The sequence below is a fragment of the Galeopterus variegatus genome, unplaced genomic scaffold, assembly GCF_000696425.1.
Source record: "Galeopterus variegatus unplaced genomic scaffold, G_variegatus-3.0.2 Scaffold679, whole genome shotgun sequence".
In the NCBI taxonomy this organism is placed as follows: Eukaryota; Metazoa; Chordata; class Mammalia; order Dermoptera; family Cynocephalidae; genus Galeopterus; species Galeopterus variegatus.
Window position 1 is genome coordinate 263,711 of NW_007726790.1, and position 13,385 is coordinate 277,095.

Sequence of the window (13,385 nt, forward strand, 5' to 3'; positions counted from 1 at the left end):
CATCAGCATCCAGACCAATGAAGGAGCCAGCTGTGGGTCACCCCTGTACCCCTTCCCCTTCCCCCTCCCACCCCTCTGCAACATCTCAGAATGTAAAAATAAATTAATTAATTAATAAATAATTTGATAAAAGAAAAATGTTCACAATATATTGTTTGGTGAAAAAAGGCAAGCTGTATTACAATATGCAATTCAATTCCTACATTAAAAAAAGTGTGTACAGATTACCAGTTCTGGCAATATAGTTTGCTAGATCTGGTAATACATGAAATCATATAACATGAATACCTTTTCCCTCATCTCTGCTACATATAACCAGAAGTGATAAAATATAGCAAACATCCTTGCTTGTACAGCTCAGCCACAAAGAAAGGAAAAATCACCAAGGGCCAGGAAAAAAGACAGAATTGAAAACAAGAGAAGTTAGCACCCGAGTTCCTGTTGCTTCTCCCCTTTGGGAATGGGAAAAAGAGAGATGAGGGATGACCAGTCAGTAGAACTTATCATCTAAGGGTTTGTGTTTTGATGGCTACATGTGGACAGAAGATGGGGTTTTGAGCTCTAGTGAGGTGAGAAATTGGAACTGAAATAACCTGCTTATAGCCCAGTCTCTCAAATGGCTAAACACAATGAGAAAAGAAGGGACTTAAACCTTTTTTTTTATTAGAACAAAGGAATACAAAGAAACTTGTCTACCATGACATGGGCTTTGAGAATCCATTACCTCCATAAATTTGAGATTTAGATTTACCTGATATGTTGACAATAGGAACTTGTTCACATCCAAAAAAAAAAAAAATGTTCTAAAGTTGGTTCCATGACAGTAGTGCTCTTAGGACAGGTGGCAAGAAACAGAGCACACCTGGGGTCTTAGGCAGGAGCTGAAGACAGGATCCTGTGCTCAGAAACAGGCAAGGAGCATGCCAAAACACCATTTCCATGTAGGTGGCCCACCACAGCCATGGCTGCCACAAAAGTGGCTTGATGCCACAGCAGTAGCCACAGCCACTGTGCACATGGCCTTCCAGACACTCAACTGCATTGACACAAGGAGAGTCACCAGTGGAAACCAGAAAAAGAAGAGGATGTCTCCTCAATGCCATTCCAGAGTAATAGAAGAAGGAACTGCTCTATCAAATGACCAGACATCAATGTAGAGATACTAGACATAAGAAAACCCAAGATAATATGTCACCACCAAAAGAATATGGTAATTCTCAAGTACCAGCCCCTATAGAGCAGGAAACCCTTTAAATGACTGAAAAGGAATCTGAGCAATAATCTTAAAGAAACTCACTGAGATACATGAAGACTCAGTTAAATACCACAATGAAATGAGAAGAAAAAAATCCAAAATATGAAGGAGGAGATTTACAAAGAGATTAATACCTTAAAAAAGAATGTAGCAGAATTCACGGAACTGTAAGAGTCACTCAACAAAATAAAAAACACAAGGGCCGGTCCGTTGGCGCACTCGGTAGAGTGTGGCACTTGGGAGCGCGGCGGCGCTCCCGCCAAGGCTTCGGATCCCATATACAGACCGGTCCACTCACTGGTTGAGCACGGTGCGGGCGCGACACCGAGGGTTGCGATCCCGTTGCCGGTCGCGGTACGGGAGTGACACTGAGGGTTGCAATCCCATTACCAGTCACGAAAAAAGACAAAAAGGAAAAAAAATAAAAAACACAACTGATAGCTTAAGCAACAGGCTAGAACAAGCAGAAGAAAGAATTTCTGATCTTGAAGACAGTCTTTTAGAAATAACCCAGATAGAAAAAAAAAAGAAAATGGAGAAAATCTAAGAGAACTAGCAGACAACCTTAAGCACATGAATATTTGAATCATGGATGTTCCAGAAGGGGAGGAGGAGAAAGGAAAAGGCATGTAAAATCTATGCAGTGAAATAATAATTGAGAACTGCCCAGGTATAGGGAGAGACAAGGACCTTCAAATCCAGGAGGCTAAAAGATCCCCAAACGGATTCAACCCAAAAAGATCCTCTCCGAAACAGATTATAATCAAACTGGCAAAGCTCATAGAAAAAGAGAGAATCTTAAAAGAAGCAAAAGAAAAGCTCAAGTCACCTATACGTGAGCCCCTATCAAGCTAACAGCAGATTTCTCAACAGAAACTCTACCTGCCAGAAGAAAATGAGATGATATATTCAAAATTCTAAAAGAATAAAACTGCCAGCCAAGAGCACTATACCCAGCAAGGCTCTCCTTTAGACATAAGGGAAAAACAGTGTCTTTTCCGAACAAACAAAAACTGTGAGAGTTCACCATGACATGACCAGCCCTACAAGAAATCCTCAAGGGATTCCTGCATCTGGAATCAGAAAAACAATAATCACTACCACAAATACACAAGAAAGAAGAAAACCCACAGGTAGAACAAAAATGCAAATGAGAAAGAAACTAAATCTTATCACCACACACACACAAGAAAACATAATGACAACATAGTAATGCCCGTGCTGTATTTCTGATTTTGGTAATTTTGGTCTTCTCTCTTTTTCTTGCTCAGTCTAGATCAAATTTAGTTGATCTGTTAAAAGAATCAACTTTTGGTTTTGTTGATTTTCTCTATTGTTTTTTAATTCCCTATTGCATATATTTCTGTTGTAGTCTTGGTTATTTCCTAATTAAATTTGGTTTTGGTTTAGTTTGCTCTTTTTTTCCTATGTTCTTAAGGTAGAAGTTTACTGATTTGAGATTTTTCTTATTTTTAATATAGGTGTTTACAATTATAAATTTTCCTGTAAGTACAGCGTGAACCCTACATCCTATAAATTTTGATATGCTGTGCTTTGATTTTTATCTCAAAGTAACTCTCTACTTTCCCTCTGATTTTTCTTTGTACCCATTATTTACTTAGGAGAATGTCGTTTAATTTCCACATGTGAATTTTCTAAATTTCCTTCTGTTATTGTGGTCAGAGAACATATTTTCTATGATCTTAGTCTTTTTAAATGTATTAGGACGTTAAATCTTCCTCTCCCCCCCCCCGGTTTTTTGTTGTTGTTGTTGTTGTTGATGATGTTGTTGTTGCTGTTTGTTTGTTTTTGTGTGAGTATGTGTGTGTGTATGTGTGTGTGTGTGTGTGTGTATGTGTGTGAATTGATTCATTCACCTTTAGCTCCCTCCAATAAGTGAAAACATGTGGTATTTCTTTTTCACTGCCTGACTCGTTTCACTTAATATTATTCTTTCAAGGTCCATCCATGTTGTTGCAAATGGCAGTATTTCATTCGTTTTTATAGCTGAGTAGTATTCCATTGTGTAGATATACCACATTTTCCATATCCACTCATCCAATGATGGACATTTGGGCTGATTCCAGCTCTTGGCTATTGTGAAGAGTGCTGCAATGAACATTGGGAAACAAGTATACCTTCGACTTGATGATTTCCATTCCTTTGGATATATTCCCAGCAGTGAGATAGCTGGGTCATATGGTAGATCTATCTGCAATAAAAAAAAATAAATAAATGTATTAGGACTTGTTTTATGATCCCAAATAAAATTAATTAATTAATTAATTTTAAAAAAAAGAAGGTCATGAGAGTTAAAGCATTCTATGTGTTAGTTTGGAGAAGGGTAGAAATTTGATTAATTTAGACATTGTTAAATCAAGTATTAAGAGTAACTACTAAAATAATAGAAATAATATATAAACTCCCAAAGCCAGTTGAGGGAGAAAACCAAAATTAATTTATTCCCATACAAATTAGGAAAGAAGAAAAGAAGCAAAGAAATAGCATACTAAATAAAAGGCATGCAAAAAATTTCAAATATATCAGTATAAAAATAGAAGTAAATGTATTATACTTACCAGTTAGCAGATCATATCTTAGATTGAATTAAAATGCAAATGCCACTTATGTACTGTTTATAGGAGGCAGAGACCAAAAACATAGCATTAGAAAGTTTAAAAATAAAAAAATAGAGAAGGTATAATTCAGACCAAACCATCCCAGAAACATAGCTGCTATCTTGATTGCTACGTTAATAGTGGACCAAATAGATTTTAATAGGCAACATATATTATTAGGGACTCATTGAATTATCACATAACAATAAGAGGACAATTTCACTGCTAAGGTGTAACTAACCTTAACATGTACATCTAATAAGTAAAAAACTGGCAGAATTACAAGGATAAAATGACAAATCCACAATTATAATGGGAGATATTAACATAGGTCCCTTAATAATTGATATATCAACCATTTAGTTTGGATAGAGAAGATTTTAACTGCATAATTATAAAGCTTAGTTTGTAATGGTTGATATAAATCTTGGTATAATGATTAAATGTAGACCTTGCATCGAACAATTAGAGAATACACATCCTTTTCTGTACACATACAACATTTACAAGTATTATAAATAAGCAACAAAACAAAAAAAACAAATGCCAAAAAACAATATCATGCAGATATCTCTGACCAAAATGCAATTACATTAAACATCAGTAACAATAAGATAATCCCCAAATACTCATACCTCCTGAATTTTTTTTAAAAGAGTAAATAACTTGTGGATCAAAGATGAAAAGAATGGAAATTGAATATAACTAAATAATAAAGGAGTACTTACATGAGAATGTCTGGCTCTCAATGCTCTTACTAGAAAAGATTGAAAATGAATTAACCAAGCATCCACACAAGAGGAGAAAAATAAGAGCAACAAAGAGTGTCCAAAGAAAGTAGAAGGAAAGAAGTAATAAAGGAAAATGCAGCTATTAGTTAAATAGAATTTCAAAAAATAAATGAGGAGACTAAAACTCTGTTTATTTAATAAGCTCTGACAAGATAAATGAATAAAGAAGAGAGAAAGCACAACAAACTTCAAAGTGAAAGAAACAATGAGAGATATAGTACATATACTTAAATTCATAAAATTTATGATAAATTGGAAAATTCCTCTCAGGGAAACTTTCAAAAAAACGGGGAACATTCTTTACTTCTTTTTATGAGACTTACAATCTTGATTATCAAGAACAGACAAATACAAAAATAAAAGTAATAGATGACTATCATCTATACACGTATATATATATATATAATCTTAAATGATTATTAGTAAATTGAATACAGCAATGTATACTAAAGAAAAAAAAAAACCTCATGATGCATGACCAACTAGGGTTTACCCAGAAATAGAAGTATGGTTTATCATTCATAAATTCATTAATACAATGTGCCCAATTAACAGATTTTAAAAGAAAAACGTTATGTTCATTTCAATATATGCATTCTATAAAATTAAGCACCACTTTATGATTAACAACAAAAATCCTTATAGTAAGTTGGTAATTGATGGAAAACAACTTTTTGTAACCTTTTTATGGTCTCTACAATAAACATAATCCCAGTATTAGACTTAATAATCAGACATTAGAAACATTCTTTTTACACGTAAGAAAAAGATGTCTACTATCATGGCTTCTATTCAGTATTATACCTGGCCTAGACAGCATAGTAAGACAATAAATAAGGATTGGAAATAAAGAAACAAAACTGTCACACACACACACACGCACACACATGTGGAAGGTACACCAAATGTGAAGTGAAGGTCCAGCAAAGCTAAATGACTTGCCCAAGGATATACAGCTGGTGAGTAGCAGAACCATAAGTTGTTCCCACATAATCTGGCTCCAAATTCTGAACTCCACCACTTCTGCTCTACTCTATGGTGACCCAAAGAAGAAGTCGAGCTTCTATCTAAACTGCAGTTTTGCTCCTTATAAATTTCCTCAGAAATTAAAGAGTTAAACAAAGTTTTAAAAACCTACTTAGCAAAATTTTATATTTATCTTCTGCTAGATTTGGTTCATCCTTTTTGTAGACTTTTACACTCTTTTAAGATGATAAACAGTGTTACGCGTTGATATTTTTTTCTTTGTATGTATAGGTTGGTCTCTTATTTTCTTTGAATACATTTACATGAGTGAGATTAATAGGTCAAAAACAGTGAACTATGGCCATATTAGTCTGTTTCTGTTGCTTATAACAGAGTACCTGAAACTGGACAATTTCTAAGAAGTGAAATTTATTTTTTACAGTTTTGAGGCTGAGAAGTCCATAGTCCAGGGGACACATGAGGTGAGGTCCTTCTTGGTGGCAACTCCCTACATAATCTCATTGATTAAGTTTTCAATACATGAACTTTTGGGGAACACATTTAATCCATAGCAGTGGCTTTTGAAATAATATTGACAGATTTCTTTTTTTTTTTTTTTTTTTTTTTTTAAAAGATGACCGGTAAGGGGATCTCAACCCTTGGCTTGGTGTTGTCAGCACCAGGCTCAGCCAGTGAGCAAACCGGCCATCCCTATATAGGATCCGAACCCGTGGCCTTGGTGTTATCAGCACCGCACTCTACCGAGTGAGCCACGGGCAGGCCCAATATTGACAGATTTCTAAAGCAATTTGCAGTGGCCCTGATAAGGTATATGACAAATAAGCATACGTAAGTGAGTTTCTAAATATATCATTAACACATGAATTAAGGTCTTCTTTAAATGAAGCTGACTCTTCCTGTGCCTTTACAGTTTTGTATCCATTGACAATCCTCTCCTCATCCCCCATCGCCTCTCCCCTTACCAGTCTCTAGTAACTAACTACTTTACTCTCTACTTCTGTGAGATCATCTTTTTCAGCTTCTACATATGAGTGAGAGCATATGGTATTTCTCTTTCTGTGCCTGGCTTATTTCACCTAACATAATTTTCTCCAAGATCATCCATGTTGTTGTGAATGACAGAATTTCATTCTTTTTTATGGCTGGGTAGTATTCCATTGTGTATGTATATCACATTTTCTTTATGCAATCATCCACTGAGCCATCCAAGGGTGGTTCCAAACCTTGGCTATTGTAAATACAGTTGCTATAAACATGGGAGTGCAAGTATACCTTCAACATGTTGATCTCCTTTCTTTGGATATAAATACCCAATACAGGGAGAGTATTGTCAACAACAAATTACTGTATAACTTCAAGTAGCTTATTGGGAGAGGATTTTGAATGTTTCCAATGCAGAGAAATGACAAATGTTTGAGGTGATGGATATGCTAAATATCCTAATATGATCATTGCACACTATGTAAATCTACCCTAATATTACATTTTACTCCATAAGTGTGCAATTAATCATGGGTCAATCAAGAAAAAATGAATTTTAAAAAAATAGTAGAATGTGGTTACCAGATGTAGGAAAGGAGAGAGGGGAGGGAGAGATGGGGAGAAGTCTGTAAATGAGTACAAAGTTACAAAGTTACAGTTAGATAGGAAGAATAAATTTGGTTATCTAGGGTAACTATAGGTAATAATATTGCACTGTGTATTTCAAGATAGCCAGAAAAGAGTATCTTGAATATTATAATCACAAAGAAATGATAAATGTTTAGTTGACAGATATGCTAACTATTCTGATTAAATCATTATACAATATATACATGTGTTGAAACAACAAACTGGGGCCGGCCTGGTGGTGCACTGGATAGAGCGCCGCTTGGGAAGCGCGGCAGTGCTCCCGCCCGAGGGTTCGGATCCCACATACGGACCGGTTCCCGCTCACTGGCTGAGCGAGCCGCGGGGGCAATGCCGAGGGTTTCAGTCCCGTTGCCGGTCCCCGGTCCGGTACGGGGGCAACACTGAGGGTTGCGATCCGTTGCCAGACACGGAAAAAGACAAAAAAAAAAAAAAAACTGGACCCCATTAAAATGTGCAAGTAAAACTAAATTAATTAAAATGAATTAATAAATGGTGCTTACACTTGGATAGTAGTTTTACTAATTCATGAATGTGGTATAACAAAGTCTAATTTTTTTTTTAAGAAATAGGCTTTGTATTACAAAATAAGTTCCTAATTAGTTTTACATGTATTTCAGTTATATTAATTCATTAGTATACACATTATTATTATTGAAGCTGGAATTTGGGAGTTTAATCATACATTCTAAACGTTTCATATGTTTAAAATTTTTATAATAAAAAAACTAAGAAAATTTTGAATTAATAATGAATAAAAGGAAAGCAAATTCCCTTTCAATTCCTCTAATTAAAAATAAAATCAAATTTTTATGTGGTATAATATTTGATGTGTTTGATTTTCCTGAGAATTAGAAAAAGAATCATCAAATTATGCTGTAAATATACCCAAGAGGAAGTATAGTCTAATGGGTAAGATCACAGGATTTAGAACAAAACATTTAAATTCTAACTCTACCATGTAGTAGCTCTGGGACCTTAAACAAATTACTTCACTTTCTTAGCTTCCGTTGTCTGTATAAAAATGGATATAATAAGGTTGTTGGGTGGACTATTTATTAAGTGCACATAAAGCACTTAGAATAATACCTACTGCATAGTCAGCATTCAATAAGGCTTAGCTGTTATTATGGCAAAAAAAGTGTTGGATATCTAGCAGATGTGTGCTATGTAGTAGGTTAATAGAAATTATAGTTAACCTTTACTACTCTTCTGTCCGGCCATACTTTTCTTATTTTTAATTTTGGAGCATTTTATGTTCAGAGTGATTTACATTTCTATTTCATTCTTTTGTTTCTGGGTAGGTGGAAACATGAAATGTTCAATGTATGTAGTCTGTGTAAGATAGAGAGGGAGTGGGCAAAGAAGATATCAAAGAGGTATTCTCTGACTTTGGTTTGAACTTTCCTTGTAATCTTGAATCCTTATTCTTTTATTTTCCTCTTTCTTATTTTCCAGATTAAATACATTTATGGAAAAAGTAAAATTGAATGGTAAGATAATTGAACATTGTAACAGTGCAATGGATTCCTCAGTGGAAAACAACATGTATGTAAACAAAGTGTGGGTTCAATGTGAGAATGAAAGTTGTTTGAAATGGAGATTGTTGTCAAGTGAGGATGCAGCCAAAGTTGATCACAATGAACCATGGTACTGCCTCATGAACACTGATTCAAGGTATAATAACTGCTGTATTTCTGAAGAAGACTTTCCTGAAGAGTCTCAGCTTCATCAAAGTGGATTTAAGATCATATATTCACAGCTTCCTCTTGGAAGCCTGGTTTTGGTACAATTACAGAATTGGCCAAGGTAAGGTTTTTGTTCTTTTATAATAAACTATTAAGGTGTAGTTTTGCTAGATTTAAGAATTTTAAAAGTCTTTTCGAAGAATCAACTTTTTCACTATTGTTTGTCTACTTTCCTTCATTGAATTCTGATCTCTTCATTATTCTTTCTCCTACTTCTTTGGGTTTAATTTATTCTTTTTCTAGTTTCTGAAATTTGGAACTTAGGTAACTGAATTCAAAAAAATTTTCTCTCAGTATAGGCAATTCAAGCTATTAATTTTTGTCTAAGTACTGCTTTAGCTACATCCCACAGATTTTCATATGTTGTGTTTTATTATTCAATTTAAAATACTTACTAATTTTTTTTGTGATTTCTTATTTGAAGTGGGTTATTTAGAAGTGTGTTTTAAATTACCAATTATTTGGGGATTTTAATGTATCTTGTTGAATTCTAATTTAAATCTATTGTAAGTAGTTCCTCGGAATTTTATTTTATGGCCTATCATGACATAGCTTGTGAATGTTTCATGTGCATTTGGAAAAAATATATTCTATAATTGTTGCCTAGATGCCTAAAACATTTTTTTTTCTTTTTGGGGGGGGTGTTTATGTAGATATATTAAAATATATCTCAGTGTTTCCCATTCTGGGTTGGTTGTCCCAAGTGTGCAGTGTATAATTTCAGTATATAATTTTAAGTCTTATTTTTAGTTTTCTTACATTATAGAAAACTATATTGTCCTGTTGCAATGCTTTGCTTTTCTTATTTCAGGACCCCTATATTACTTATGTTGGATCTTCTTTGTTTATCTTTCATATTACTATTTCTTGAACTGTTGTCATCTTTTAAATTTTTTAAAATTTAAATATTTCTCTTTCCATCTTTTATTTTCCTGAAGCAATTACTAGTTCCTTTGTGTTTCTTCTGCTTTACTGAAATTTACAAAAATTCTCTGATTACTTCACTTCTCTTTTCAAATCTTTTTCTCTAATAACCTATTTTTTTTTTAGTTTTTTAAATTCTAATTTATGTTGTTTTTATTATTACCTACATTATTTTCCTAATTTTTGTTAGCTCACTTTGCAATCTCAGGTGCAATTTTGATCTCTTTTAAGGCCATACCTTTCTGGCAAACTTTCACTTTTTCGTAAGGGTGTTATTCATTTTTGCCACAATAACTTTATATTAGATTCTACTATGATCCTTTCTTGTTGTATACTTTTATATGAAATGAGTTCCTGTTCTTTGAGAAGGGAAGGGGAAGTCAGAATAGATTTTTTTGGGCCGGCCCGGTGGCGCACTGCTACAGTGCGCCGCTTGGGAACATGGTGGCGCTCCCGCCGAGGGTTTGGATCCCACATACAGACCGGCCGCTCACTGGCTGAGCGAGGTGCGGGAGCAACACCGAGGGTTGCGATCCCGTTGCCGGTCCCGGTCCGGTACGGGTGCGACACTGAGGGTTGCGATCCGTTGCCGGTCATGAAAAAGACAAAAAAAGGAAAAAAAAAAAAAAAAGAATAGATTTTTTTCCAGCTCTCTGTTGTTCAGATCAGATTATTCCCATTTTTCTACCTTGAAGTTCACTGATTCTTTCCTCTGTCATATTTATTCTGCTGTTGAAACTATTGATCGTGCTTTATTTGTTTGTTTGCTTTTTGTATTTTAAGTTCTGAAAAGTCCATTTGGTTCTTTATATTTTTTATTTACTAGACTTTCTATTTTTCCATTTTGGATTTTTTAAAAATCTGTTTAGGAGGCTGCTTTTGCTACTGCACCAGAGATATATGAGGGGCACCTCTTCGTTACTGCCAGGTGGAGGTGGAAGTACAGGTTCCCCACTCAGCCTCTGTTATTCTTAGTAGGGGAGGGAGAGTTACCTCATTACTGCTGAGCTAGGTGAGAGTTCAGGCTTCCCACTCACAACCCTCAATGGAAAGGGTACAGGTACCTTGTTACAGACACCATGGAATTAGGATCTTATTAGCACTGGAAGGTGGTAAAAATCACAGCTTCCCACTAGGCATCTTCTGTCACCTTCTAAGCAGAGAAGGAGGAAAGGGTGCTTCATTACTGCTGGGTGGTTTGAAGTCTAGACTTACCACTGGCCTTTGGTGGTGGGGTTATGTGTGGGCCATAGTTTTTTCCATGGTGTTTGTCTGGATAGAGCAGTTATTATCTAAAAGCTTTTCTGTCTTGCTAGGTTGTTCCTATCCTGGTCCTATTGCCAAAACAAGAAGGCTTCGTTGGGTTTTCTTTTGTTTGTTCATTTGTACTATTGGTGTTTCTCGGTTGTTGGCTTCTTCAGGACCCAGTCTAGGAATATATGAGGTGAAAAGATAGCCCAGGAACTCACTGCTGTATCATTTTTGGGGTCTCAGGGTCTCTAGTTGGTCTATTTTCTTCTCTTAACCTCTTAGAGTCTTCTTATGTTTGTTTTATTTATAATATCCAGGATGTGTAGATGTACTTAGAGGGAATACTGTAGAGAAATAATTCTAATTCTTGTTCGGAACCAGAAGTTGCAGGAAAGTTTTTGGGTTTTTTTAGATTTTTTTTTGGAATTCATAGTCCTGGAGCCCCTTATTCTACTGTTTTCTCAAAGTATCAAAAATATGAACTTGTTTTCTGAAATTTCCTCAGTTTTTCTTCCCCATAGGTTTTTCTCTTTAATTATAAATATTTATTTATTTCACTTAATAGACTTTGTTTTTTTGGAATGGTTTTAGGCTCACAGAAAAATTGAGTGGAAAGTACAAAAATTTAGAAGCAATGAAACAAACCCCAGATTCTATGGAAGCTGTGCCTAGTCATCATGGCAAATTTCAAGGCCAATAAAAAACAAGGGCTGAGGCAAGGCTGCCCCTGGACAAAAGCCCCGCCGAGTGTGTGCTGATCAGACAGGCGCCCAGCCAGAGAGGCCCAAGATTCTCAGAGACTAGGTGCCCTGTGGTACCAGCGTGCGACCCAGCAGGTAGGCCTTACCGCTGCTGCCTGACTCCATCCCCAGCCCCACCAAGTGCGCACTGATCAGTGAGGTGCCCAGCTGGAGAAGCCCAAGATCTGTGGAGACCATGCACACTGTGGTGCCAAGGTGTAACCCAGCAGGTAGGCCTTGCTGCTGCCACCCAACTGCATCCCCAGCCCTGCCAAGTGCACACTGATCAGAGAGACGCCCAGCCAGAGAGGCCCATGATCCTTGGAGACTACACTCCCTACGGTGCCAGCACGCAACCCAGAAGGTAGGCCTTGCCACCACCGCCTCACTCCATCCCCAGTCCAGCCGACTGCACGCTGACCTGAGAGGCACCTCCCCTGAGAGGCCCAAGATCCGAGGCAACAATGAACCCAAGACACTAGTGGGCAACCAAGCAGACACTGAGGCAGCCATACCAAATTGGCAGCCCCAGCAGCATCCTAACCAGACAATAGTGTCAAACCAGTGGACTGTGAAATCCCCTGCGACAATGACTAAACATCAAAGAAAAGATACCAGAAATATGAAAAAACAAGAAAATACACCACCAAAGGGTAATGACTCTCAAGATCTAGATCCTATAGAACAAGAAACCCTTGAAATGTCTCACAAGGAATTTCGAGTGAGAATTCTAAGGAAACTAAATGAGATACAAAAAAACACAGCTAGGCAACACGTTGGAATGAGGAAAAGTATACAGGACCTAAAAGAAGAAATTTACAAGGAAATCAATGCTCTGAAAAAGAATGTAGAAGAGCTTGTTGAGCTGAAGAATTCATTAAACGAAATAAAAAACACAACAGAGATTTTAACCAGCAGGCTTGCAGAAGCAGAAGAAAGAACGTCTGATCTTGAAGATGGGCTGTTTGAAATAACACAGGCAGACAAAAAAAAAAAAAAGAAAAAAGAAAAAAGGGTTAAAAACATTGAAGAAAATCTAAGAGAGATATCAGACAACCTTAAGCACTCAAATATCCAAGTCATGGGTATTCCAGAAGGGGAGGAAAAAGGAGATTGCATTGAAAACATACTCAGCAACATGGTGGCAGAAAACTTCCCAGTTATTGAAAAAGACACAGATCTTCAGATTCAGGAAGCTCAAAGATCCCCAAACGTATTCAACCCAAAAAGGTCTTCTCCAAGACATGTTATAGTCAAATTGGCAAAACTCAAAGACAAAGAGAAAAGCTGCAAGAGAGAAGCATCAAATCACCTATAAGGGAGCCCCAATTGGACTAACATCGGAGTTTTCATCACAAACCCTAAAAGCCAGAAAGGAATGGGAAGATATATTCAAAATACTAAAAGACAGAGATTGCCACCCACGAATACTTTGTCCCACA

General features: G+C 36.3%; 1 protein-coding gene across 1 annotated transcript in view; it reads left to right on the top strand.

The window, feature by feature from the left end:
* The first annotated feature begins 8,751 nt into the window (after positions 1 to 8,751).
* Positions 8,752 to 13,385, top strand: part of ZCWPW2 (zinc finger, CW type with PWWP domain 2) — a 114,397-nt gene continuing 109,763 nt past the window's right edge. Inside the window, exon 1 of the mRNA XM_008571313.1 lies at positions 8,752 to 9,089. Coding sequence (XP_008569535.1) covers positions 8,752 to 9,089 — 338 coding nt within the window. The remainder of the gene's footprint in view (positions 9,090 to 13,385) is intronic.